Source organism: Tursiops truncatus, chromosome 4 (assembly GCF_011762595.2).
Source record: "Tursiops truncatus isolate mTurTru1 chromosome 4, mTurTru1.mat.Y, whole genome shotgun sequence".
NCBI lineage: Eukaryota > Metazoa > Chordata > Mammalia > Artiodactyla > Delphinidae > Tursiops > Tursiops truncatus.
The window spans coordinates 141,187,011-141,214,940 of record NC_047037.1 but is presented as its reverse complement, the minus strand read 5'-3'; the positions used below and the strand labels follow the sequence as shown (position 1 = coordinate 141,214,940).

Below are 27,930 nucleotides of genomic sequence, written 5' to 3'. Positions count from 1 at the left end.
GCCCAGCACAGCAGAATCACAGAGGGAAAGCACCTGCAGTTCTCTAATTGTGTGGATCTGTCCAGTGACCCATACTTTATAATTAAGGAAAAATTCCCCGACTTCTCTGGTGGCACAGCGGTTAAGAATCCGCCTGCCAGTGCAGGCGACACAGGTTCAAACCCTGGTCCAGGAAGATCCCACAGGCCGCGGAGTAACTAAGCCCATGCGCCACAACTACTGGGCCTGAGCTCTAGAGCCCACGAGCCACAACTACGGAAGCCCGTGCTCTAGAGCCCGTGCTCCGCAACAAGAGAAGCCACCGCAGTGAGAGGCCTGGGCAGGGCAACAAAGAGTAGCCCCTGTCACCGCAACTAGAGAAAAGCCTGCGCACAGCAACGAAGACCCAACACAGCCAGAAATAAATAATTAATTAAAAAAATTTTTAATGTAAAAAAAAGAAAAATTCCCTGCACATAGATGCATCTAAACACATGGTGAATAAATCATCAGCAGGACTGCTGCCAATTCACAACTCACTATGAATGGTGTGGAAGGGAAAGCAATCCTACACACCAGGCCGCATGACCACTGAGCAGATTTTATTTTCGCATGCAAGAATGCAGAAAGACACCGAAAGGTTAATCTTTAAACTGAGCTCTCAGTGGCGAGGTGACTCTCGTCCTGAGGAGGGCTGAGGCATCCTGAACTTCAAGAGCTCCAGGTTTAGGTCCAAGAAGGTGTACGTGCTGTAGTCATGATGCTGGAGATTCTTGTAGGTGGTGTTGTCAAATGGCTCAGCGGGGGTGGCGGCCAGCGGGGACTCTGCGGGGGAAACACAGCGCAGGTGAGGACCTCCGGCAGGGAGGGAGCTTCTGAGTGAGTCAGCGCACACTCACTCACTCACTCACTCACACACACACACTCACATACCAAGCATTCTACATGAACCTTTCCTGAATGCACTGTCTACTTAGAAAAGCCCATAAAGCAACACTGTCTTCAAAAGCAAAATAAAGAAATTAGCTGAAAATTTATCCTAAAACATACAGCCTCAATAATGTAAGAAATGGAATAGCTTTTACAACGTGCCTTAACATCTTAACTTTGTATACCTCTAGCCTTGAAGATGCCAAGAACAGTTATGGAGGGACTTTCAGGTCATTTAAAGATGCAGAAAAAAAGCAGATCTATTAAAAAATGTCTCTAATAGAAATAAACCATTCACAGAAGAGAAATTTAAAAGCAGAAACTAAGTGAACCTTTTAAGTCTCTAAACGCAAGAAAATTAGATAAAGCCCAGTGGTTATAGTAATAATGACACAGTTAAGGGGAACTGGAAATGAGATGTGTAAGTTCTGTTGTTTAACTTTTTTTGAAGAAGTTGTTGGTATACTTTAGATTCACAGACTAAGAAATACTTAGCCTTATTTCTCTAAGTGGAAAGAAGAATTAAAATCCACACGCCTACACAACTGCTGATCTTAGAACTAAGCGTGGATGAAGCACAAGACGCCCGGCTCTCCTGCAACATGACACGCGACACGATGCAGGCACAGCAAAGCTGGCGTGGGTGACGGCTCAGCCTGGTTAAGTTCTTACTGACCCTAAACCACTGCCGTCGGGACTCTCGCCACTCCTACTCATGCGGCACAAAAAATAACTACAGTTTTCCACTATTTGGATTCATACCAAAAGTTTTGGTTTTCATTTTTTTGGTTGTATTAGAATAAATGATGTCTTATTTAAATAAACGATTGTCTTTCCAATCTCAACACGCAGAGTATCTTCGATGTGGTCCAGGGACATCCCAAGCAGATGCACTCTTACAGCCCAGGTGGGGCAGGTGCTGACTGGAGGGAACGAGGGTCTGGAGAACGCTTGTCCAACACCAATCCCCCGGGAGGGCCAGGAGCCAGGCAGCTGGGCTGGGAGAGCTACGAAGTCGGCCCCCCTGTAGACGCTGCCCCTGCAAGTGAGCTGCACTCTTGGGCAGTGTCTTTAGCCTCTGAAGGGCAAAGAGAACACTGGAAAAATAACACAACCATGAAAAAGTAGGGGCAAATTGTTTTCAAAAGGATTGCAGTCTGAAAACCCCCAACTCTCTATGTTATCATCCTGAAGGTTTTACAAATTTACAGCAGAATGACTAAAGCAGCATCAGGAAAGTGGTTCTTGACGTCTGGAGAAGTCTGGCAGGGGCTGGTACTTCGCATATTTATGAAAGAGAAGATGGAGAGGGAAGAAAACACATCAATCCTGTCAACATAGTGCAACCCGTAAGTATAATTACAGGTAATGTAAATTAGGCAAGGGGGGTGCTTTAAAAAGAAGAGAGCAAACAGGAAGGAGCGGGGTTTATCAGTGATGCGTTTTCAAGGGCCACAGATCCTAAGACAGGAGACCTGCTTTACAGTTTTGCCATGATCCACCTAGAGCACACTGCATTTTATGAAGTTCAAAGGGCAAGAAAATGGTAAAATAATAGGAATAAAGTTTCCCTTTAAAAATTTACGGTAGCAGGGCTTCCCTGGTGGCGCAGTGGTTGAGAGTCCACCTGCCAAGGCAGGGGACACGGGTTCGTGCCCCGGTCCGGGAAGATCCCACATGCCGCGGAGCGGCTGGGCCCGCGAGCCATGGCCGCTGAGCCTGCGCTTCCGGAGCCTGTGCTCCGCAACGGGAGAGGCCACAACAGCGAGAGGCCCACGTACCGCAAAATAATAATAATAATAATAATTTAGGGTAGCAAAAAAGCCCTTCATAAAAATTCAATATAGAAAAAGCAGCCCGTTGTGCTTTTTAGGAGCAGGAACTGTCTAGTGTAAATTAGACTCGTGCATTTCATGGCTGCCTCCATGTCACGGCTTTACTCCCTAAAATGCGATTTTCCCTTAGGCATAAAGATGCTGAAAGCCACAGCCTGTCTGGCTCACCTGAAGACCATCAGTACAGCTGGAACTATCGCTCCTCACCTGTGGGAGTTTAATAGGACAGCCCCCCCCCCCCTCCACTCAGTGACATGCTCTGCAGGTTCAAGAAATGAACACTTAAACACCCTCAAAAGTTAAGGGTGACGACGTTAAATTGCCTATTTTCATAAGTTACACTGGTTAAGGGACAGTCCAAGAGTGCCAAGGGCATACTCTTCCACTGTGATATAAATTTCAAATGTTTCAGGAATTTTTATCCATAACTAACATATATCCCTCAGCTTATCTGAGACAGTGCTCTAGGCCATATTCCTATTGCAGAATCTGATCAAGCGTAAGGCTTCTTCAGATCACACAGCTCTTCAGTCTCACCCACCACCACAGGACAAGAGCTCTCAGCCCCAAATCAAGGTATACCCTGTGTGCCGTCCTGGCCTTCCATCTGAGTTGCTGAGTCTTCGATGATTCCGCCCTTTTCCTCAAGCTTTAGTACTGCTGTCTTTTCATCAAAAACGTCTTTATTGTGAACAGGGACTGGCTTCAAATTTTTCACTGGTAACTGATCTTCCAAAACCTCTTCCTTAGCCTTCAAGATTCCTTCTGCTACTTGCTTTCCCAGATTTTCCTTTTGGAACAGGGAAAGAGCCACCTCCCCATCAGGCTCTGGTACTTGTTTTTCCAAAAGCCTTTCTGTGGTCTCAGGAGTCGCTGGCAGCCGTCGTCCTGCTCTGGTTTCCGCAGACTGAGTGGGCGCTGGGCTGCCATGCGGTCGCGTGGATAATCCTGATTTCGTACGGTCAGATGAGGTTTTTTTAACTTCCAGTGGCTTCTGGCTTTCCTTATCTATTTCATTGGACGCAGATACTTCCTGCCACTGTTTTTCCTTTACATCTTGCTCCATAAACTTTCCACCTGCGTGTGACTTGGGTGCTGTGGTTTTTGGTTTGGGGTCTTTTCTGTCCTCTGATGGTTGACGGGAGGCCCCTTTCTTCGCCCCGTGGGGCCTCTGTGCAGAGACGAGGTCCGGATGCGGCTGCTGTGATACACTCTTCTCTTGTGCGGATATTTCAATTCGGGGGGCCCCACCTGCAGAGGAATGGGAGGCCTGTGCTACGGGGAACCCTCCTCTGAGCTTGCTCTTTGCCTGAGGACCCGCTTCTGAGCTGTCACCCTCCTCATCTGACTCGGAATCAGAGGAGCTGGACGAAGATGAAGACGAAGATGAATCATCTGTCCCTTTCCTGCCCTGCTGGGTTCCTTCTGAATCAGAACCCTGTTTTCTGAATGGAGGTGCAACTTTCTGAGGAAACTCTACCAAAGTCTTTCTTGGCAAAAACTTCAGAACCCCTTGGTCTGTGAGCGGCATGCTGGCATCGGGGTTAGGGCCAGCTAGCACCCTGCCTTGCTTCACAACTGGTGGGGAAGAAGTGGGTGAAGGTACGTTTTTAGACAATTCATCTGCTGTTGGGGTGGCTAGCTGCTGGCCCCTCTCCTTTGGCTCCACTACATCTAGGAAATGGCATAAAGAGGAAGATTATTTTTAATATTTAGTAAAACAGTGAAAATTCACCAAGGCCACAGACATTTCATTACATATCACCTTGTTACTGATAATATCTTCAACATAATCATCTTAGGAACTGTTCCGTCGAAACCCATTCTTAAGTGAAAGGCAAGCCACACAAGACAGAGAACAGTAAAAAACGTAGATGTTTTTCTCGGTAGCTGAAACTTTTTAAGATGGGATTTTTACCAATAGAAGTAACAATCTTGTCTCCATTTTTTTGCAGCGAGAGCTTCTGGATGGTAATTTTTTAAGCTACTATTTTCATCTAAATTTAAGATAAACTATAATATAAAGATATTTTCAGATAATGAAGTTTTAGAAATGTATCATTTCTTAAATCCCTAAAAAAACTGGTGCACCTCAAATATTTTAAAAAATTACCCGTATTGTATGAATTTGAACTTTCTGAACAAAACGGCAAAGCAGAAGTAGAGACAGTGGCCTGGGGTGAGCATATGCATGAGTCTAAGAGTGGGAGATCAGACGGAGGGGGTAATGTGATTCAAGTGAAGATGCTGGAGAGGATGGGAAGTCCTGCAAAATCATACCATTTGGGGATTTCCTCTGCCAAGGAAAAGTATTACAAGACCAGAAAAGTCTAAAATAATTTAGTATCATATATATCATGGGAAACAATGAGTTTTAAGCTGTTACAAAAAGATGCTGATATAAACGTCTTAGACTTTGTAGAGTCAGTTACAAAAGAAAACGAAAGCCCGCCACAGTACATTCATGAGAGCTCATTTCATTCAGTTTTCTCAGGTGCTAAATCTCTTTTAACCATACAGATTAGAAGAAAAATACAGGACAAGTGTTTATAAATTAAAATTACTTTTCAAATCTAAAGCAAAACTTTATAAAGTGAATTTCAGATGAGCAAACGCTAAATGCATTCCTTACTTTCAAGTCTAGGAGTCTACTTTATACTAAAGAGTATACTACTTCTTTAAAGTGGAAAAAAATGTATTTCTAACTTTACCATCTTACTGGTATCCAAAAAAGTTTCTAATTGTTTTCTGAGCTCAGGAACTCTCTCTCTCTCTCTAAAACAGAATGATAGAAAATGGTCAAAGAAAACTGAGGAATAACCAGAAATAATGAGAAATGGGCCAGAGAGAGGTTAATGGGCAGTGTAAGAGGATATGACTGAACAGCTGGAGCAGTGGGTCACTGCTTAAAAAAACCATCACCGTGTCACCTCCACCCCCCCCACCTCCTCTGCCATGCCCTGTCTGATTCTGTGGCCGTGTGCCACCCCAGAATCTGCATTCTGACTACAGGAGCAGAACAGAGCTCCAGGATCGTGTTAAACATAAAGCATGGCAAAGGCATGCACATGCACTTGAACTCTCTCTCTGTCTTTCTAAACCATACCTGATATAGCCCAGAAATTCCTATAAGCAATGGGTAACATAGGCTGGTCTACAAACCCTGCTAGCCTGCTCACCTGTATCATTACTACACTTTTAGGCTGAGCATGAATTTTCCAGTGTGAAAAATTAACTAAAAGTAAGGCTTATTTTAGATAGGCTGCTATCTAATTATTATGCCTCAATCTTCTAAAATTTATTGTGGAGATTTTTAAAAATGTAAATAAGTTATTAAAACGTTAGAGTTTATCACCTATTGAAAACAGGAAGAAGACTTCAAATGATATAGTTTATTTTGTTTGAAAAAGGAAACTTCTGTCTTATTTAATGTTATAAGAACATTAATGCTCTTATTAACATTAACATATAATGTTAATAAGAATATTAATGTTTTAAAATATCTTTTATTCAGGCTTAGTTATTGGGACAATTCCATGGAAAGGCTAATAGAATAAGCCTCAGTAGCATATTTGCTTTTTATTAAGAGCCAACCTCTGACCTGCTGCAGCACAGGCCCAGCGTCCTCTGTGACTCAGCAGGAAGCCTGCCACGACGACCTGTAGCTGCCACCAGTGACCTCTGTGCCAAAGTGCCAGTGTGGACACCACACCTGCATTCACAGTGCAGGATGTCACCTGGAGACACAACCATCGGGTACAGGAACAATGGCTCTCACTTTGAATATAAGTATGACTTTACCTGTTTGTTTTCATGAAAGCTCTTGCGTGTCTAGAGGCGGGATGCCTGCATACTCTGAAAACGTTTTAGTTTCAGTGTGACTTTCCTTGAAAGATAAATATACGAAAACACAAAGCTACTTAAATAAGACTAGCCATGGAGACACCCCTCCCAGCACAAGAGGGGGGCTTTCACGGACGGTTTCGAACCCTCAGAGACCATCACAACCCACGTAAATAAAGGTCTACGAACACTAGTGACAGCGCAGAGACAGGAGTTCTCTTATTGCTTCTCTATCTCCTCTCAATTTGAATTTCCTGAATTTCTTTCCTGCTCATTGAAAAGCAAGGGAGGGCATGACCTTCAACGTTTTAGTAGTCCCCTACTGAAAGGAAAAATGCCTTTGGTGTTTGAAACAGGTCAGCAGCCTTACAATACCGCCACATCTTGTCAGTGGGTCACAAAACTAATTTCAGAAACAAAGCACATTCAGAAACAAAGGTGCATTTCAACAAGATGTGAAAGACTAGTTATTCAAATTCTGTATGGTAACTAAAACCTCTTTTTACATGCTTTTTACTATTAAAAAAAGTTTTGTTTTGTTTTTTTTGGTTTTGGTTTTAATGAACATGCGAGAACCGAGACCTTTTTCAGAGGCAAGACAGCACATTGCTTATAAATATGGGCTGTGGGGACTTACTGCCTGGGCTCAGACTGGGCTCCACTACCGACATCTGTGTGACCTTGGGCAGCCCAGGAGTCCCCCGCCCACTTTCTCATCTATAACCCAGGGATACTAATGGTACCTTCTCATGGGGTGTGGAGGGGAGATACGGAGTGCTTAAAACAGTGCCTAGCAACACTGGTTAGAATTAAATACATCAAATTCCTATTTCCGGAGATTCCTCGTTTCTCAAACTGGAACAGGGGCTTGAAGCAGATAATGAACTTTGGCTTCCTGACAGTCTTTAGAAAACCACATAGGAGTTATTCTGTCAATGGTTTATTACTGATTATTGCAAAATTCAGCCTAGTGATGGAATTCACCAGAACATCAAAGCTGGCAAGCCAGGCAGCTGTGCAGGGGAGGCACCCACTTGGAGACCCGGATTCTGATGTCTGTGCTCGCCATGCTGGCAGCTCCCCTCAGGAAGGAAGCGTTGGCTACGATGAGCTGCGCCCCAGGTGGAACAATGGAGAGCATGTTCACCCCAGATGCAGATCCCCGGACTAGATGTGAACCCAAGGGTGAGCGCTCGGGGCCCGGTCTGCACGCAGGGAACTTTCCCTCGAGCTTCCAAAACCACCCACAGTGGCAATGCGCCACTGGCGGGCCAAAGCATTTCTGTATCTTACACTCACCAATCACTGACACTTCGGGAGAAATACTGAGGCCTGCACATGTTGACTTAGAAGCATCATTTCTTTTTCTTCATGGAGGGACTGTAATTATTTTTTAAATTCTGAGATACAAACAATGTGCATTAAAGACGGTGTAGCTCTAAAAACTGTCCTCCCACCTGACAGCACATACACATGACACGCCGGTCGTCAGTCTCACATCGACCAGGCCAAGACTGGCATGCTGATCCCGCTGAGGGCGGCAGGGCCCGCCACGCCCAGAGGCAGAAGCTACATGAGCCCGAGGCCAACTCCCAGCTCAGTGTTCCCTTCTCGTAACTGCACCCCAAACCGCCACAGGATGAAGTATTCCATTTCCACTCATATGCAGAAGCATGTTTGTAAAAAGGGGGATCTTTGGAAAAAAGAAGAGTCCTTATGTTTAAGATACCTGTTTAGAAACGTACAGATTAAAATGAAAATGGAATTCTGGCTCTAAAAACACAGCAGGCACAGGACACAAAACAACGCTCCTGCTGCATTCGGACGGGAGCGCGTGGACACCACGGGGAGGGCACACCTGCTCAGCGTGGACGGATGGCGTGTGAAAGGCGGTGGGCGGCTGGCTCTCTCAACAGCGCGCGCACGTTTTATAGGCTGCCCATGTCTCCGTGGGCAGATGAAGGGGGACAAGTGTCTACACGCTTCTCAAGCATTCAAACTGAGTAAATGATATTTTGATGAAAACAAGACAAACTCCAATTATCCTTCTAAACCCCACACAGTCAAAGCTTTATAAAGAGACTGTATATATCATATGCATGTATTAAGAGTTAACTAGGGTTTCATCAGTTAAGACTAAACGCGGTGGACCCGGATTATAACCAGGTTTACACTGCTGCATTTCCTGCTCTCCTCCTATGAGGATACACTACATTGGATTCAGGGGGAAAAGTCAAAACTGGTGATAAAAGTCAAAATGACTGTGGACAGAGCTGGAAGCAGATTAGAATCATGCTTCACCAGAGTCATAATGGAAGACGGTACCTACTCCTAACTCTCTCTCCACAGTCGTAAAAGGATGCCTGCAGTCCTGGGCTATGCCCAAGCAAAGCCTGGGAGACTACGGATAAGTCCCAGAGACACTGAAAAGTCACAATCAGGGAAGAAAAAAAAGGAGGGGTTCACAGCTACTTCACGGGAGTATGGGATCGGTATTAGGGCCACCTAAATGCCACAGAGCCTGCATACTCTGCAGCCCGTTGCTATCCATGGAGTTTGGCATTTAGAAAATACAGAGAGAACAGTTCAGGGCTAATCGTTGAGTTCAGCCTTAACAGAGTTAACTTATGTTACTGATGTGTTTGGTCTAAAGCCTGTTACAGATACTATGTCTGATTATAACCTGGACACTGCTAGAAACAAAGAGTCCAATTATGTAGCTAGTAAACTCCTTTTCCTGCTTGGGAAGCTGACTGATTTACTCTGTATTCTGTCTCCCTTAAAACGACCACTAAAATCTTACTTTTTGGTGGACTTTGCTTCTTGGGATTCGGTGGCAATCCCTTTTCCTTCTTTCCTGATTCTGCAGAGAGAGAAACTGTAGAAGCAAGTCCTCGAAACACTCCTGCTTCTAGGAGCACAGTCTGACAAAAGAACGGCACAAATACGAATATTTTAGAGTAATACCGTTTTTAACAGCTATTACGACACGAATACTACGTATTATTATGACATATAAATGCTTTGCATACATATGGCATATTTCTAGCAGTTATTACAATTCTCTTAACCTATGTGTATTATGGAAATTTGAGAAAATACAAAAAAAGCTGCAAGGAAAAAACACCTGAGTTCAAGGACAGTCACTCTTAGCATTTGGGTATTTCTCCAACCAGACTTTCTCCTGAGCGTACTGTTTTGTACTCTCCAATTACCTATCAACCTACAAAGTACTGATTCTTTTCATAAAATGTTTTCCTGTACTTAGAATATAAAGTAGAAGCACTATCTAGCCATGAAAAATAATGTAGATGAATAATAGTTGCTTCCAAACTGCCTACCATATGTCATAAGTGGAAAGCATTTTACAGAGCGTTCATTCACTCAGCATACATCTACTAAGGCCTGCTATGTGCCGGGCACTGTTCCAGATGCTGGACACAGAAGAGAGGTGCCCACAGTCCATGTACGAGAGTGAAACATTTGCTTCCTATGGTTATGACGTCAGCACGTGCGTATATGTATACATGAAAGCAAAAACCGAAATGAACTGGGACTAGATATGCAGAGGTAAATAGTGGCCTCTCTGACAACAGATCTCCCCTCCAACCATCTGTACTTTATTTTGCCACGAATAGTTCTTGCTTTTGTAATAAGAGCCCCCTTTAATTTTAAAGATAGTGAAGGGGACTTCGCTTTTCCTATATGGAGAAAGCCCTTCTTTCTTCCTTTTTTTTCACAGATGAGGTAACCTAAGTTGGCTTCACATGGCTGCCTCGTAAGTTACCAGGTCAACCAGGTGCCTGAAAGTGCCCTTATTTCCTCGCGGGTTAAATAAGCAGTAGAGACACTGTCCTCAAGGGTTCGGACAGGGCTCGGCGCGGGGCACCAGCGGCCCCCACGTCTGTCGGAGGCCCGGACCGCACACCGGAGCTTCCCGGTGATCCAGGACCAGAGGGAGCGGTGGCCGGGGTCGCCGGGACCCTCGCCACTCCCCGGGCCCGGCCCCCGACCAGACGTCCTCTCCTCGGCCCAGGAAGTGGGGTCAGCGGCGTCCCCGGACGGCTGGAGGTGACCGTCAGGGCCGCGGCCCTCGCCCCGCCCTCCGCGGGCTCCCGGGCGCCGGCCCGGCCCGGCCCCCCTTTACCTTCAGCCCCCCGGCTAGTCCTTGCCGCAGCAGAAACGAGGCCGCCATGGCCATGACGGGGGCGCGGGCCGGGGAACAGGCCGGGCGGAAAAAGGTCACACCTAACAGACGCGGCCGCAGCGCGCCCTCTGCCACCTGACGGCCCGCCCCCTAGGATGAAGGCGCCAATCACAGGCAGGGACGGGGCGGGGCGGGGGCTCCGGCTGCTGCGCGCGCACCACGGCCGAGGTCCTGCGCGCGCATCCTGGCGGCCTCCAGGTTCCCCGCGCTGCGCCTCGAGGCCACGCCCCCGGGAAGAGCCACCAATCACTGGCGGTTGGGGCCCGCGGACCCGGACGGCGCGGCAGCCTGGGCGCTGGGTCACCGAAGTGATCATTGTGGGTGCCATTTCCTGTACTCCGTCCGGAGTGGTCACCTGTGGTCACCCTGCAGGGCAGCCTCAGGTGGGACCGTGGACGCTCTTTTGGCCTGTGACCGCACTAGTCCCGTAGCCAAACAGATCAGAAGTGCAAGCTTTAGTTTACTTGAGTGTTTATAACTTGCGGTGCAGACTCCCCCCAAGTTAGGCATAGACATGGAGTAGGTGTAGTTAGTTATTGGCTTCCTTCTCCCCCATTGATCGTGCCTCCCCACTCCTGCCCATGCCCGGTGCCAGGAAGCATTCCACCAAGAGGAGCATACCCACACCTCAACTCCACCCGGGAGAGGCTCCCCACCGTGGCTAAGGCTGGAGACTCATACAAGTGCCAGATAAATGGGTAAAACAGATACCCCGTGAAACCGTGCCCCATAGGGTTAAAAAAAAAGCATCCCGATAGGATTAACAGAAACTGGTGACTAACAGAAATACCTGCGCTTGTCTGACAGAACAGCAGCTAAAGGAACAGCTCGCTAAAAACTCTGCTTCTAACGTGCCTTCACTGACCAAGCTCACCTTAATTACTTCTGACTCCTTAGTCACGCCTAAAGATAACACCTCTGACCTATGGGTCACTGTAGTAATGGAGGCTTTAGTGGCTTTTCAAGAACTTTAGTGGTTTTTCAATGACCACTTCTGTGACCCAGCGCCCAGGCCGCCAGCGCCGTTTTTCAGGAACTTGGGGTGGGCTCCTGTCCAGTTCAAGCCGGCTAAGACTGGTTGGGATCACCAACCCTAAAACTGGGCCCGTGCCAGGTGTCGGACGAATGACCTTTTGAGATCAGAGGGTGGAAAACTCCACCCTCAGATCCTGCTAATCAGGAGGAACAGATGTCACCGTGAGTAATTTTAGTGCTTTTCTAGATATTTGGCTCATAACATCCGCTGCAAATCTCTAACTATCTGAGGGCCTGTTCTGCCAGTTTCTCCCAGAGCACAGAGGGCCTCATTCCTGATCTCCACCCTGAGCTCCTTTCAGGGGGTGTAGAAGGTGAGTGGCTGCAGTGGAGGATGACCTCATCTTTGTAGAGGCAGATGGCAAGGGACAATTTGTAGTTGGCACCAGCACCTAAGCCTGGGGGGAGCAGGACCTCCTTGGACGCTGCTGCAGTCAGGTGGGGAGGTTAAGCAGGCCTACACGACATTTGGCCAGAAGGAACAGAAGCAACAGTGCCAAGTGCAAGAGGCAAATAGGAAATAGAAAAATCAAGCAGGGGCCAGAGAAAGGGCCGGTGGTTTCACAGGTATTTGTGGAGAGGAGATTATATCTTATTTCACAGTCAGCTGGAAAAGTGTAGGCTAGATTTTGCTGCCAGTGGGGGTTGTTCGTCAGTTGTTAATTCTCTGCCCTAGTCGTTCTGCAGGCACCGTCACCTGTGCCTGAAGTTCTAGCAAGTGATGATCCAGCGTTTTTAGGCAAAACCTCAAAAACTTGTGTTTGTCTATATTCCTTAATGAGTCACATAAAATTCTATCTAAACTATTAGGAATCCACCACCCACCCAACCAAGGGTGAATTAAACTTCTTTTTAAGATAACTGGATAACTTGGGCATCACTTGGACCAGTGATGGGTCCTGAACTTAAAGGTGTTTGGGCCAAAGAGGAAAATTAACATACTCAGCTATCACACCTTCCATACGCATGACCTCACTCTGCATCCTGGGCTAATATGTACATACTTCGTAAGCCCCAAAGGAAATGTATTATGGCATTATCCTATATAAATAAGTATGATTTAATTACGTCTTAAATTAAGATTTTTTTAAAACAAAGCTTTCAGTAACAGTGTAGTTTCTAAATTTATTTTTATTGAAGTACAGTTGATTTACAATGTTGTGTTAGTTTCAGGGGTATAGCAAAGTGATTCAGTTATATATATATTTTTTTTTTCAGAGTCTTTTCCCATATAGATTATTACAAAATATTGAGTATAGTTCCCTGTGCTATAGAGTAGGTCCTTGTTGTTTATTTTATGTATAGTAGTGTGTATATGATAACAGTGTAGTTTAAAACTATTGTTTAGAATGACCATACATAGCATGCCTTACTAAGTTAGTAAGATAATTTTCTTTTTAATAATCGAATAAAAAAACCAGATTGCTCAGCAAACAGGAAAAGTAAATTTAAAAGCTTTTACATAAAGAAAAAATAAGAAAATAAAGTTGAAGTTATACTGGATGTACCTAAAACTGTGTTTTAAAACATATGTAATGACTTCTATTTCTGGCAGTATGTGGCCACGAGACGTAATGAAGAACCCTCGGGTTACAAAACATGTAGCAATGCTGGGTACAGTATTACAAGCATAATTTCAAACGACCGGTTCCGTTCTCACGCCAGTTCTGCTTTCCGTGGCCTCTGCTGGCTCCTGTTCATGACTGCCGGGCAGTGATGTACTGGGAGCTCGTGTTTCTGGGCTCTTCTCTGTGGGGATTCCCAGGTTCCGGGTTGAGTGTGCGTTCCTCCCGAGTGGATTTGGGTTTTTCCATACCCTTCTTAGTGCTGGTTGTCTTGGTCGAGTGTGATCATGTTTTTCACAGTCTGGAGTGTCCTGGACCACAGGAAGTGTGTGTCTCCGGGGGCCAAGAAACAGAAGCCAGAAACGACAAGAAGCCAGCACTGCCCTGGGAGCATTTGCTGATCTCAGTAAAGCCAAAGCATTGGTTTAACTGACATCAGAAGAGGAGACAAGACTTTGGCCCTGAGGACACTTGGGAGTGGGCTGGAGAGCATCAGAGGAAGCCCTTGCAGAGCTCCCCTCAGTGACAGGGTGAACCTGGGCAAAGCCACCCGCTAGCAAAAAAATCTGCAAAGAAAAGTCCACAGGAAATGTGTCTATGTCAGGTGGGGATACATACCTCAAGGCCTGTTCTCTCTTGAGTCTGGGGTTAAAACATACACATACCTCCCATGGTCCAGGACATGCCAAGCCCTAAAATTAAAATTTCTCTCTAGCGAAAGATACTATAAAAAGTGAAATGACAAGCCACAAACCGGGAAATCATTTAACTCGTGAGGAATTGGTTCCCAAAATACATAAAGTGTTTCCTACCTTTTTTTTTGTTTTTTTTTTTTTTGCGGTACGCGGGCCTCTCACTGTTGTGGCCTCTCCCGTTGTGGAGCACAGGCTCCGGACGCGCAGGCTCAGCGGCCATGGCTCACGGGCCCAGCCGCTCCGCGGCACGTGGGATCTTCCCGGACCGGGGTACGAACCCGTGTCCCCCGCATCGGCAGGCGGACTCTCAACCACTGCGCCACCAGGGAAGCCCGTTTCCTACTTATTAACAAGAGGGACAAGCCACCCAAAAGAATCAGATAGGGGCTACCTCTGGAGGGGATTTGGGAGACTGGAGTGAGGCCTACATGGAAGGGAGCCTTGGGGCTTCAGTTCTGTTTGTAATGGTTAGTTCTTAAGGTATATTGGGGGTACAGGAGTGTTTGTTCTCTTATATGCATGGTTTTGATTTGTAAGAAATATTTCATCATGCATTTTGATGAGTTAAAAAACCCCACAAATGTTTTGTTTCATTTGGTGCTTCAAAGTTATAAGATTGTTTTCTTTTCTCTCTTCTTTTTTTACTTTTTGACCATGCCGTGAATCACGTGGGATCTTAGTTCCCGAATCAGGGATCCAACCCGTGCCCCCTGCAGTGGAAGCACAGAGTCTTAACCACTGGACCACCAGGGGAGTCCTGATATGATCGTTTTAGATGCCCACTGTTTCATGGAAAGGATGTAGATTCCAACGATGCTACTAGAAAGGCTGTCTTCTTGTACACTGACGTGACGACTAGGATTATCCAGCAAGGTCCTGTGTATATGAATCCTGCATATCTAAGCATGCTCTAACTCATTCTCGATGGACCAACTGGGATAAAACCTGCATCCAGCTTGGAAGATCTGCTTTCACGTTTCTCCCGCCTCACCAAGTGGCTGTTACTGGAGACTTTCCAAGCGTCTGATGGACAAAGGTCGCTACCAACTAAGCGAGAAGCTGAGTGCTGCCACTAAGAACTTAGTTGTTATAATACTAGTGTCCTCAAGATGAAAACACGTGTCGTAGTAGCCTGCAGGGGCTGCTGTAACAAAGGACCACAAACTGGGTGGCTTAAAACAACAGAAATTTATTGTCTCACAGTTTTTCCTGGAGGTTGGAGTCCTAAATCAAGGTGTCAGCAGGGCCACGCGCCCCCTGAGATCCTGGGTAGAATCTTTCCTTGCCTCTTCCTAGCTGTGGTGGCCAGCAGTCCCTGCTGTCCCTGGGTTTCTGCTGCATCAGTCCAGTCTCTGCCTCTGTTTCCACAAGGCGTACTCCTTGTGTGTCTTCACTGAGTCTTCCTTCTGTGCATGTCTGTGTATCTAAATTTCCCCCTATTATAAGGACACCAGTCGTATTGGATTAGGGCCCACCCTGATGACCTCATTATAACTTGATTACCTCTGTAAAGACCCTCTTTCCAAATAGGGTCATATTCTGAGGTCCTGGGGCTTAGGGCTTCCATATATCTTCAGTATATCTGGGGGAAACACAATTCAACCCATAACATATGTCAAAACCACACCAAATGGGAGATTATGAGTGACTTTATTTTTTTAATGGAAAAAATTGTTAAGCTTTATTGAGATATAATTGACAAAACATTGTGTAAGTTTAAGGTGAATAATGTAATGATTTGACGTATGTACAGTTGACCTTTGAACAACAGGCTTTGAACTGCATGGGTCCACTTATACCTGTATCTTTTTCAATAAATATAGTACCTGTATTTTCCTTTTACAGATCTTTACATTAACTAAGTGTAGGGAAAAGTTTGTGTTCGATTAGCAATCCCAATATGCGGAATCAAAAGAACTGGGGTTTGAGTCCTGATTCGGAACAAACTGCGTCAGCTTCCTGCCCTTTGAGGCAGAGATAGCAGTACATGCATTTCGACTGCACAAGGGGTTGGCACCCCTAACCCCTGAGTTGGTCAAGGGTCAAGTGTATATATTGCAAATTATTACCACAGTAAGTTTAGTTAGCACTCCCCTCGCCTCACATAGGTATAATTTTTGTGTGTGTGGTGAGAACTTTTAAGATCTACTCTATTAAATTTCCATTATGCAATCCAATATTCCTAACTATGGTCACCATGTTGTACATTACATGCCCAGTGTTTATTCATCTTATAACTGGAGGTTCGTAGCCTTTGACCACCTTCACCCATTTTCCCCTGATTCCCCACTCCAACCCCTGTCCGTGTCAACTGCCAATCTGCTCTGTTTCTATGAGTTTGGTTTTTTTATTCCACATATAAATAAGATTATACAGTATTCATCTTTTTCTGCCTGTCTTATTTCACACAGAATCATGCCCTCTAGGTTCATCCATGTTGTTGCAATGGTGCAGTGGCAGGATTTACTTCTTTTTTATGGCTGAATTATATATATATACATATATATACGTATATATATATATATGTAGCATTTTCTTTTTTCTTCTCTTTTCCGTAAAATTTTTATTTTATTTTTTATTGAGATATAGTTGACGTATAACATTGTATTAGTTCCAGGTGTACAACATAATGATTCAGTATTTGTATACACTGTGAAATCATGACCACAGTAAGTCTAGGTAAAATTCATTACCACACATAGTTGCAAACTTTTTTTTCTTGTGATGAGGACTTTCAAGATCTATTCTCTTAACTTTTTAAAAAATTAATTAATTGACTGATTTTTGGCTGCATTGGGTCTTCGCCGCCGCGCGCAGGCTTTCTCTAGTTGCCACGAGCGGGGGCTATTCTTCGTTGCAGTGCGCGGGGGCTTCTCTTTTTGTGGAGAATGGGCTCTAGGTGCGTGGAGCACGGGCTCTAGGTGCGTGGGCTCAGTAGTTGTGGCTCTCGGGCTTAGCTGCTCTGCGGCAGGTGGGATCTTCCCGGACCAGGGCTCGAACCCGTGTACCCTGTATTGGCAGGCAGATTCTTAACCCCTGAACCACCAGGGAAGTCCCTTCAATTAGATTTGATTAAAATTAAAAAGGTAGATGTTATCATGAAATTTGATGAAAAAAATCTTGAGGAAAATAAGTCTTGTTGGCACAAGTACTATAAGAATTCAAAGTATGAGGCAAGTGATTTATCAACTCAAAAACTTCAAAATGCTTAAGTTTTCTTTACATCTGATGGTCAAGTACAGATCTTTAAGTTTTCATTTATAGCTGCTCTGCGTCTTTTGATACAATGCAGTAGTCCTCTTAAGTCTTTATTATTTTTCCTCCAAATAACAAATAATAAAGACTTAAGAGGAATAGTGCAACCCCAAAAAAATTGTAGTTATTTCTCGAGGTTGTAACCTATAACATGAAAGTAGTGAAGCTTCAAGGTCAGTTTGGTGTTTGGTTTTTTGCGGGACGCGGGACGCGCAGGCTCAGCGGCCATGGCTCACGGGCCCAGCCGCTCCGCGGCACGTGGGATCTTCCCGGACCGGGGTACGAACCCGTGTCCCCCGCATCGGCAGGCGGACTCTCAACCACTGCGCCACCAGGGAAGCCCCAAGGTCAGGTTAAATACGCACATTACAGTTAATTGTACCTGTTAGAATGTGTGTTACAGAACATTTAAAACGATGTAAACCACGATTGTAAAGAAAGTTAAATTTGCCTGCAAGCCTGTGATGACTGGCTGCCCCTTTCTAGGATCTCTGTGCTCTTGGTATTGTTATCCCACCCAGAAGAGAAACTGTAAATTCACCTGCGGGCCTGAAAAATACCCCAGACCATGAGTATGGACTTTCACTGTACCGGCTAGGTTAGCTGAATAGAAGTGATGTTTATAGCCGACTCACCTTCAGAAACACTGTGGAGCCTCCTGCTTCCTCTGCTTTCTGCCCAGCGTCAATCCCTCCTTGGAAGCTCCCTTGCGATGATCTCATGTGAGTCTCCGGCTTAGCTCCTGCCCCTTCTCCCCACCCCCAACCTCCCGCCCCCAGCCCTCTGCGTTCTCTGTTCTGTGATACAGACTCTCTTCCATCTTCTGCCTCCATGAAAGCCCCTTTTACCTCATTGCCTTATAGGAAGCCCAGCTTTTCCCAAGCATTCTGCTTTTTTTTTTTTTTTAATATTTATTTTATTTTTCGCTGCGGGTCTTAGCTGCGGCACGCGGGTTCTTCCTTGGGATCTTTGTTGCGGCACGGGGGATCCTCCATTGCGGCATGTTGGACCCTCCACTGCAGCGCGTGGGCTCCTCACTGTGGCACGTAGGCTCAGTAGGTGTGGCGCGCAGGCTTAGTTGCTCCGCGGCACGTGGGATCTTAGTTTCCCGACCAGGGATCGAACCTGAGTCCCCTGCATTGGAAGGCTGATTCTTAACCGCTGGACCACCAGGGAAGTCTCCCAAGCATTCTGCTTTAAGTCTGGGTGTCAATTCATCCTTGAATCAAACTGGAGGTGGGGCTGAGTCAGGCAGAGTTTCCATGCCTCATGCCTATCGTAATTTGTCTTATGCAAAAATAGCTGATCTTTTAAGACTGCCAATTAGTTGTTCCATTTATTTACTTAGCAAATATTGAGCACTGACTTCATGCCAGGTTTTGTGGTGCAAGCTGGGGCATCGATCGGTGACTTGCCAATTTAGTAGGCATCAGTCCCTGCCTTCATGGCGTTTGTAGTCTGGAGACAGACATTAAACAAGTTATCACGGTGCCGTGGATGCAAATAATGGAAAGTCAGGAGAGGCTTCCCTGATTAAGTGATGACTCCACTGTGATGAAACTGAGTGACTGGAATTAACTAGGGACATAGACAGGGTGTGGGGAGAACATTTCAGGCGGAAAGAATAGCACGCGCTAAGGTCCTGTGGTTAGCAGAACCATTGTTCCAGTGAACGGAAGGGTAGTCACGGCTAGAGCACTGAGACTGAAGCGGGCCTGGTAGGGAAGGAGGCTGCAGAGTCGTTAGGAGGCAGACCACACTTGGTCTCATAGTGGAAGATTAGGATTTGGTTTCTGTACTGAGAACAATGAGAAGCCACTTGTTGATTTTAAGCAGGGAATTGGAACTGTGTTCTGAAAAGGTCCCTCTAGCTTCAGTGTGGAAACTGCATGAGGTGGGGGTGGCGGGGAGACAAGGGCGGATGTGACACCAGTGAGCAGTGAGACTCCTGTGGGCTGTGTCGTGGCGGAGGCCACGGAGCTGGAGAGAAGGGGTGTCCAGGAGGATTTATGAGATTAGATGAAGAGTGTGGAATATGGGGGCGGAGAGTCCCGAGAAATCATCCCGCATAACTGATGCCTGGTGACCCACTCCATGAGCATAAGAACACAGGAAAGGAGCCCTATCTTGGGTTGAAAAATAGCAGTTCAGAGGCTTTGCGTTTCGGGCGCGTCTGGCTTATCGTCCCTCAGCTCTGAGCCCACCTCTGACACCGTGTCCTCGACCTGGAGGCAAACTCAGACCCTCTCACTTTTTGAAGGACCAAGTAGGTACCAGGCCGGCCAAGTCGCCCGGCCACAGCGTGAGAAAGATCCAGAACTGGCCTTATGCAGTCTGGAGGATGAGACGAACACTAAACAAGCAAGTGTATTCCATCCGGACAAACGCGATCAGCAACCGACCCCAAGCCACCAGAGGCGCGCAGGCCAGCTTGCGAGTTTTAGGGCTAATGCACCTTCTGCGCATGGCCGGGGCTGGCGCGTTCGCGGGGCCAGCCCGGATGACGTCTCCTCGCGGCGTCTACGTCTGACGTCACTTTTCGGCGCTGGCAGGAAGAGGCGCTAGGCGGCGCACGTGGGTAGCCGCGCGGCGGGTGGGTACATGGCGGGTTCTGCAGGGCTGGCGCTGTGCGGGAATGAGTTGGTGGTGCGGGGCGGCAGCCGGTTGCTGGCCACCTCCACTTCGAGCAGGTGAGGGGTCTGGGCCTGGAGCAGGAGCCAAGGCTGCGGTCGCGCGTCGGGGCCCTGAGACGCCGGCTCTCCCGCACAGCCGGGGTTGCACCCGCCTTGGGGTGACCCCGGGGAGCCCCGCTACTACCTGTGAGCTCTCCGTTGCCACCTGGGCCCGGCCGCGTGCCTGCGCCGCGGAATGTCCGCTCTCCGCGCCTTTCTCCCAAGACCCGCCCAGGGGTCCCCTAGCCGCCTGCCCAGGGCCCCGCGCCCTCCGCGGCGGGTCTGCGGCGCTCTTTGAGGGTTCGGCGCGAGACACTTCCGGGCTCTGCGGGGTCCGGGGGACGCTGGTCAGACCCTCTGTGGAGAGAGGGGTGGAACACTTCCGGGCTCTGCGGGGTCTGGGGGACGCTGGTCAGACTCTCTCTGGAGAGAGGGGTGGAAGGCAGCCCTTGGGGAGAGGGCTTTACTCCCGGCCACCAAGTTCGGCGCACCCCCTCTCTCCCCTCCCTCTTCCTGCGTAGGTGCCTGTTTCCTCCTCCCAGCCCACATCCCTCGACCCCGCCCTACTTGCCCTTCGGGGCTGGAGGGTTTTATCTGACACCTCCTCGCTCGGGGGGTACTCCAGAGCCACTGCGCGCACCTCCCTAGTGGCCCATTACAAGGTCTTGCTTTTGCTTTCCCTAATTTCACGCTCCTTCCTTATCGTTCCCGGGATTTTTAAATCAGTAAATGTTTGTTGATCGAATAGTCTTGACCCAGGAGCTTCTTGGATATTAGTAGTGGTAAGTTTCGGCCCCTGTTTTCTTTCCCAGGGTAGTTTTGATTCTTCCATACTTGAAACAATGTGTCTCTCAAATGTAAAGATACTCTCTGTGTTCTTTGTTCAGTGTTCGGTTTCAGAGATCCAATAAGATGTTAAGTTTAGATTTCACAGATGTATTCACAAAGCTGTTGTCTGGCCCAGGTTATCTCGTTTTAGAGCCTCGGGGTATCTAACACATGCCACAGTGAGAGACGGCTAAATTAGACTCCATCTGGTTGCTTCATTCCATACCTTTTGAGGAAATCTAGTGGCTGGCTGGCACAGTTTCTGGCTTGGAGGACTGTTTCGCTTCCTGCGCTGCAGTGTGCCACGTGGAAAGAGTTTGGCTGCAGTCACTTTAAAGGCTATAAATTTGCACGATGTCTTCTCTGTGCCAGGCACTGGAGGGGGAGCTCAGGGTCTGATAGGGAAGGTGGGCGGCTTCTATACTGGTAAATGCTTGGCAGCCATGGGAGCTTTTCTGGGGCAGATGAGACATTTTTCTAAACAAGTAATGGCGGTTTTAAACGGGTGCAAAAGACCCTCTGAAAACTCAATAACATCAGAATATAACTTGTTCTTACATAGCCATCTTGTACTGATGTTCTGGTTATCAAAGAACGGTATATTACTTCCTGTTGAATTTTTGTCTTCATTTATTTCACTTAACTGACTTTTATGGACAGACCATATCAGTTATGTATGGCAAATATAAATAGGTTAAGCAAATAAAGCTCCTTAACTGTTCCCTGAAATATCTTATGGAGACGGTTTCTTGTGGATAAGACCCTTATGCAAATATTGTTTTGATCCAGGTTAAAAAAAAAGAAATGAACATTATAATTACCGAAGTGCTTCCTTTAAAATGTTTTTGTTATTTTTTTCTTTAGTGATGATGACAGCCTCTTCATATATGATTGCAGTGCTGCAGAAAAGGAGGCACAAGAGCATAAAGGGTGAGATGGTAGGGGAGCCTCTTCAGGGCTGATGCATGGTTTGAATAATGGGACCGTTCAGTCTAATGAGTAAGCTGTTGTCTTATTTGCTGAATTCTTCATTTCTGTTACCCGGCTGTGTGGATAAACCAGGGACCACCTCAGGAGAGAAATGTGGAACTACCTTTCAAATTCATCATTAAGAATATTAGCAGTTTTTAAAATACTTTAAATTCGTTTTTGTCAGTAGTTAACTATTTTATTGGCACTTTGAAATAACAGGGCAATTTTAAATGCATTGAAAGCAGGTATATGAAATTAACTTCAGCTAATTGAAAGATAAAAGTAGAGTATGGTTTTTAAAAAATTTTTTATTGGCGTATAGTTGATTTACAATGTTGTGTTTCAGGTGTACAGCAAAGTGAATCAGCTGTACATCTATATATATATCCACTCTTTTTTAGATTCTTTTCCCATATAGGTCATTACAGAATATTGAGTAGAGTTCCCTGTGCTCTGCAGTAGGTCCTTATTAGTTATCTATTTTATATATAGTAGTGTGTATATGTCAATCCCAATCTCCCAGTTTATCCCTCTCCACCTTTCCCCCCTGGTAGCCATAGGTTTGTTTTCAGAGTACGGTCGTTCTGTATGGTGGTTTTCTTTAGAAGAATCAGGCTTGGGGCCCACTTTATTTTTCTTAATATGATTTGATCCCTGCCTCTAGTTGTAGATCAGTTCATGTCCTTGAGGGAGTGGGCCCCTGAGGGTCTTTGCAGCTCAGCCCTTGGGATTCTGGTGTGCATGCTGAGAGACTTTTCTGTTTAATTAGCTTTACTCCTTAAAAATTAGAGTGGTCTTTAACCTCTCCGTGTCCCCTTAATATGTTTTATGTTCTGGCTACGTGAAGCTCATCACATTTTCCACGTCCGATCGCGTTATAAACGTACAGGGCTGGCCTGGAGGGCGCAGCTCACTTGCTGAGGTAAGGCCTGACCTGCCCCCTCTCTTTCTCAGGGAGGACGGACAGCCCGTGGATAAGGGGAGTGACACGGTTCTGGCGTCCACCTTCTCCACGTCCGGCAGCTATTTCGCTTTAACTGATGACAGTAAGCGTCTGATTCTTTTCCGTACAAAACCATGGCAATGTCTGAGTGTCAGGTATGAAATGCTAACGTGGAATCATTACGCTGTTGAACGCACGGCTTACACTTGCATGCCAATAACAATAGTGACAGTAGCGATAGTGTAAGAAGCTAACACAGAGCACCAGTTCTGTGCCAGGAGCCGTTTCGAGTGCTGTACTTGTGTTAACTGATTTAATTCTCATACCAGGCCCGTGAGTGCGGCGGCGCGGGGCGGGGCGGTGTTCTCACCCACACCACAGCTCAGGAAACTTTGAAGCAGCTCCAGTTACTCAGCTCAGCTGGACCCTGTCCTGGTCACTGGCTACAGAGTCTGTGCCCCTGGCCACTGTGCCGTCGTGCTTTCCAAACACTGTTTCTCCAGTCTTGTGGTGGCAGAAATAGAGAATGCCAGCATGCCCCCTGGGAGTGTGTCGGGGGCTTCGTGTAAGTTAAGGCACCTGGGCGACGTTTTTTTTTGTTTTTCTTTTTTTTTTTTGCGGTACGCGGGCCTCTCACTGCTGTGGCCTCTCCCGTTGCGGAGCACAGGCTCCGGACGCGCAGGCTCAGCGGCCATGACTCACGGGCCCAGCCGCTCCGCGGCATGTGGGATCTTCCCGGACCGGGGCACGAACCCGCGTCCCCTGCATCGGCAGGCGGACTCTCAACCACTGCGCCACCAGGGAAGCCCTGGGCCACGGTTTTAACTTGGTGAGTTTTTAAGTCGGTGCACTTACTTGAGTATCTCAAGGGCTGGGGGCTCAGCATTGATGGGAGATGATGTCAGTAACTAGCAAGAACATAGCTGTCACTGGGCCTGGGTGTTTCCTCTTACCCAGCAAAGTCCTGTGCATGCTCTTCCGACTTATTCTTCTTCTCCTGCATCTCTCTCCATCATTTCCTCAAAGGGAGGGGGCACTGTGGTTTTCTGAGCGCTCGCTTCCCGAGAGCTTCTTTGTCTTTGGAGAGGAGGTGGGTGATGCTGACAGTCGGCTGGGGGCAGATGTAAATGCCCTTTGGCTTTGATACTCTCTTAACTTGCACCTTCTCTGTTTCCTTAGGAGGGTGCAGGTGGGCTTTATTTTGATCTTTGACATTGATGGAAACACCCACACGGAGCAGAGCCGGCCCTTCCCCTTCTTCTCGCCTCCCTGCGGGCTGCAGGGTTTAACTGCCCTTTCATAATCAGAGATAAACGTGTGCGGTTATAACGCTCTAACTACTGAAGGGCCAAGGTCAAGGAATTTCCTGTTGTAGCCGACTCACACCTGTATTGGGACAGCTACACTTCTAAGATTTTTATCTCATCTTATTTGCTAAGAGAAGGATAAAAAGCCAGATTCCAGGTGGCATCAAAAGCAAGGAGTACCCACTCTGCCCTCGATTCCAGTCAGGTTAAAAATAAAGTCCAGTAACATTACTTCGTTTTTACCTTATACGTGTTTTTGTGTATTAGGTGGGCAATAGATGGTCATGTTTTAAAAGCTTAAAACAGAAAATTAAAAGGATGTACGGGGAATCTCCCTGCACCCGCGCCCTCCAGCTACTGCCCACAGTCAGTTACAGTTTCCAGCCCCAGAATGACTTTTTTTTTTTTTTTTTTTTTTTTGTGGTACGCAGGCCTCTCACTGTTGTGGCCTCTCCCGTTGCGGAGCACAGGCTCCGGACGCGCAGGCTCAGCGGCCACGGCTCACGAGCCCAGCCGCTCCGCGGCATGTGGGATCTTCCCGGACCGGGGCATGAACCCGTGTCCCCTGCATCGGCAGGCGGCCTCTCAACCACTGCGCCACCAGGGAAGCCCCCAGAATGACTTTTAAATGTGTGTTGCCGTGTAGCCACAGGATCATTGATGATGAACTGCTCCTTCCTGCCGATGTGAATTCACGTCACCCTTACCCGGAGAGACCTGTGAGGCAGCATCTTCCTGCCAACGTAGCCGGAACATCAGCGGGTCACTTAGAGCACAGACGATGTCCTGTGTTTTCGGGGTTCAGCATTGCCGGGAACGTTGGGGTTTCTGACCCTGAGCTCCCCCACAGGGATCCTTGCGGGTAGCCTTGGTTTTGCTTCCACAACCTGTAGGGAGCGGGGAGGGCAGGCCCGCGACAGTGATGGCAGGTGATGGTGGCTGATGAGGCAGCCAGGGCTGCCGTAACGAACACCACAGCTTCAGCAACAGGTATTTAGTCCTCACAGTTCTGGGGCTGAGGTCCAAGATCAGGGTGTCAGCAGGATTGGTTTCTCCTGGGCGTGGCTTGTAGATGGCCACCCTCTTGCTGTCTCTTCACATGGTCATCCCTCTGTGTGCTGTTTTCCTCTTGTGCCCATCACACTGGATTGGGGTCCACCTGGACAGCCACATCGCACCTGAATCACCTCTCTAAAGGCTGTCTTTCCAAATACAGCCACATTCTGAGGTCTGGGGGGGTTTTAGATTCCAGCATGAATTTGGGGGGGACACAGTTCAGCCCGTAACAGTAGTTAATCTCCTTTCTTGACCCTGACTGCTACTTTTGTCTGTGGAGTCTCCATACCTTACGTCAGATTCTCAGAAAGGGGGCTTTGCCCCAAAAGATGGAAATCAAACGATCTAAAGGCATCTGGCAGTAGTTCTTTTGCTAAAGTAAAGGCTGCCCGGCCGTGCTTCTGGTGCGCCCCCCAGGGTGCCTCGGGGACATGCAGGCTGACTCTGCCTGCAGCGGGATGTATTAGAGCTCTGATCGCCCTCCAGGGACATCCGGAAATCTGCGTCTGACCCCCAGGTTGCCGAGGGGACCTGGGCAACGATCAGAGGACCCAGGGGATCAGGCCTGGGTCAGAGGAGACTTGGGGTCTTGAGGACTGAAGGGCGTGTTGGAGGTGCACCCGAAGGAGCTGATGGCAGAGATGTCTGTGCTGGTCAGTGCTTTGTGAAGAGGAGCAACTGCGTGCAGTCCCGTCGTTTTCTTGACCTTCCCTCTTCATGGACGTTTCTTACCTGCGTTTCACTTGTTCTGCTCTTTCAAAAAGTGCTTCAGTGAATTATCATATTTTCTCAGACGTAACTTTTCTCATTTATCTGTAAAAGTTGCCAAAACTGAATTGCCAAGTCTGAAGATGTATATTTGTAAATTATGTCGATGATCACAAATTGCCTTCCCAAGGGGTTTTCCCTTTACCCCCGGAGTGCAGGAGCAAACACCGCACCCCCCAGCGCTGAGTAGCATCTAACCTTGGGCCTGGGGCCGTGTGAGAGAAAAGTGGGACCTTGCGTGCTTGCCTCGTTAGGAGTGAGGAGAGCAGCCTTACCCTGAAGAACTGCTTGTACCTTGTGAGCTGTCTTACGCCCTTCGCTTTTCCGCGGGGTGGTGGTTCCTTTTCCCTTTGATTCTCTGTTGGGGAACTTGGGTTTTTCCCATTTGTGTTAAACGAGTCCATCCACTGCGGCTGCCCTGTCACCCGGCCGTCCCACATAGCGTCGCGTGCTGAGCGAGACACTACGGGTGAGCCTCGGCCGACAGGCTCCCCCAGGCCGCCGTCCAGAGCTGCCACGGGCGTGCTTGTGTGCGGACCTGCCCCTGTGGGGTCTGCGGGAGGGCAGCTGAGGGCAGGTTCGCAGGTGTCCTGTCTGGTCCCTGGAGCAGTGTGGTTTCCTACCACAGCAATTTTTTCCATTCTCCCCCTTGAATTTTTGTGGTTCATGTAAAAATTTGGGAACCTCAGAGAAGGCCAAAGTGGGAACAAAAACAAGTCACTCTGAATCTCATCATCCAGAGGTCCCTAGTGGGAGACACCGCGCGGCACCTGCCTCCCCCTGCGACGCTTTCTTCGCGGGATCTGTTTCTGCCCCTGGAGACCTGTTTTGTCGTCCTAGAGATCACCTCCTCCCAGGCCGTGAGGCCACGGGCCTGACCTCTCTTTGGATGAGGGTGATTCTTCACCGAGGGGGTGTGCCCACTGTTAGGGCTCTTGACCCCTGGGTCCCTCGCAGTCACACTGACCACTCCTGCGGGGCTCTGGCTGTTCTAGAAGGGTCCTGGCTCGTGCAGGGTCTGAGGAGGGAGCAGGGGTCTGCGTGGCGTCGGGCTTCTTAATGAGAGAGTTTAGGTGAGGCCTCCCCGGGCGCGGGGCAGGGCGGGTGTTCAGACGCCTGGCCCCGTGACCGTGCCTGGGTCCCCCTACCCCGAGGCCTGTGGGTGTGGACTGAAGGGAAGGTGCTGTGTTGTTTTGTCTCTGGAAGGTTGTGTGTCGGGGCTTCTTTCCACGTGAGACCCAATAACGCTTGGGGCCGTAGACCTTAGTGGTCTCGGTGCTGGGCGTTTTCCCTTTAGTCGTTCTCTCTTGGCTTTTAAGTTGATATCAACAGAATAACTTTGTGTAGGAAATGCTTGCATTAGGTGGTGTGGAAGGCATGATGTGATTGGAAGAAATTAAGGAACCAGATTACAACTGCAGGACCTCCCTCGTGTTGCAGCCTTTGGATAATGGGGCCAAGGGGCTGGGCCGGGGCGAGCCCAGGGCAGGGGTCGCGTGTCTCCCGTTGCCTTTTCCTGTGCGTTTACCCTGAGCTCAGCGCCTTTCCTCTCTGATTACGCTTTTGCGGGAGAGCAGGGTGAGTTGAAGTCGCCGGGGCGATGACATGCAGTGGGCGGTCCCCCCCATGCTGGTCTAGTGGACGTCACCCTGGAGGGGGTGCAGCAGCTCTTCACCTTTGGGGCACAGACCCCTTTGGGATCTGATGGGCCCCCTCAGAACGGCACCCACCCTCAGTACATCTGACGTCCAGTTCATGCACATTTGACCGGCCAGGGCCCCGAGCGGCTGTGGGACCTGCTCACGGCTCAGAGCTCGCTCTAGCGGCCCTTCCTCTGTCCCTGGCAGGGAGGAGGGGGCCACACCCACCCTGGGGGGGCCTGGGCCTTGAACCCAGTGACTCTGTGGAGCGAGGGAAAGTGCTGAGGCCCCAGACCCCGCGGAGGCCGAAGGTTGGTGCCCCCGGGGCTCGTTCTGCTGGGGCGGCATGGCCAGCCACCGACGGTGCTGTCCGCCACCTGTGTCCTGATGCCCACGGGTC

The 27,930-nt window shown here is 48.1% G+C and overlaps 2 protein-coding genes and 1 long non-coding RNA gene across 19 annotated transcripts in view; 2 read left to right on the top strand and 1 right to left on the bottom strand.

The window, feature by feature from the left end:
• Nucleotides 1-564: 564 nt before the first annotated feature.
• Nucleotides 565-10,884, bottom strand: NDUFV3 (NADH:ubiquinone oxidoreductase subunit V3). Of its 3 annotated transcripts, XM_004314111.4 has the most exons (4): nucleotides 10,735-10,884; nucleotides 9,391-9,511; nucleotides 3,327-4,418; nucleotides 565-804 (listed from the first exon to the last, which is right to left on the bottom strand). In XM_004314111.4, exons 1-4 carry the CDS (start codon nucleotides 10,786-10,788, stop codon nucleotides 641-643), a joined length of 1,431 nt encoding a protein of 476 aa, XP_004314159.2. In that variant the 5' UTR covers nucleotides 10,789-10,884; the 3' UTR covers nucleotides 565-640. The 3 variants fall into 3 exon arrangements, with proteins under 3 accessions (XP_004314159.2, XP_019778589.1, XP_019778588.2); XM_019923030.3 differs by lacking the exon at nucleotides 3,327-4,418; XM_019923029.3 differs by lacking the exon at nucleotides 9,391-9,511 and having other exon boundaries at nucleotides 10,735-10,862.
• Nucleotides 10,885-10,959: 75 nt separating this feature from the next.
• On the top strand, nucleotides 10,960-16,467 carry LOC117312192 (uncharacterized). The gene is made up of 2 exons (XR_004526462.2): nucleotides 10,960-11,991; nucleotides 14,770-16,467. It is a non-coding gene; the product is annotated as an uncharacterized lncRNA (long non-coding RNA).
• A 3,408-nt stretch (nucleotides 16,468-19,875) lies between these two features.
• WDR4 (WDR4 tRNA N7-guanosine methyltransferase non-catalytic subunit) overlaps nucleotides 19,876-27,930 on the top strand; it is a 31,575-nt gene continuing 23,520 nt past the window's right edge. For 8 of the 15 annotated variants that reach the window (XR_012331644.1, XM_073804552.1, XM_073804545.1 and 5 more), the window contains exons 1-4: nucleotides 19,876-20,034; nucleotides 21,709-21,774; nucleotides 22,771-22,914; nucleotides 23,427-23,588. Coding sequence is in view for 14 of the 15 variants with exons in the window: in XM_073804552.1 (XP_073660653.1) it covers nucleotides 19,946-20,034; nucleotides 21,709-21,774; nucleotides 22,771-22,914; nucleotides 23,427-23,588 (461 nt within the window). In the remaining variant the exon portion in view is untranslated. Of the gene's footprint in view, nucleotides 20,035-20,059; nucleotides 20,799-21,708; nucleotides 21,783-22,770; nucleotides 22,915-23,088; nucleotides 23,325-23,426; nucleotides 23,589-27,930 lie in introns of those variants that run through there. The other 7 variants (XM_073804548.1, XM_073804549.1, XM_073804546.1 and 4 more) reach the window with 7 other exon arrangements.

Coding starts and splice junctions, on each gene's coding strand:
- NDUFV3 (XM_004314111.4), bottom strand. CDS start 10,788: ATGGCCATGGCGGCCTCGTTTCTGCTGCGGCAAGGACTAGCCGGGGGG. Junction 9,512..10,734: donor GACTAGCCGGGGGGCTGAAG/GTAAAGGGGGGC, acceptor TTCTTTTGTCAG/ACTGTGCTCCTAGAAGCAGG. Junction 4,419..9,390: donor GAAGCAAAGTCCACCAAAAA/GTAAGATTTTAG, acceptor GCCATTTCCTAG/ATGTAGTGGAGCCAAAGGAG.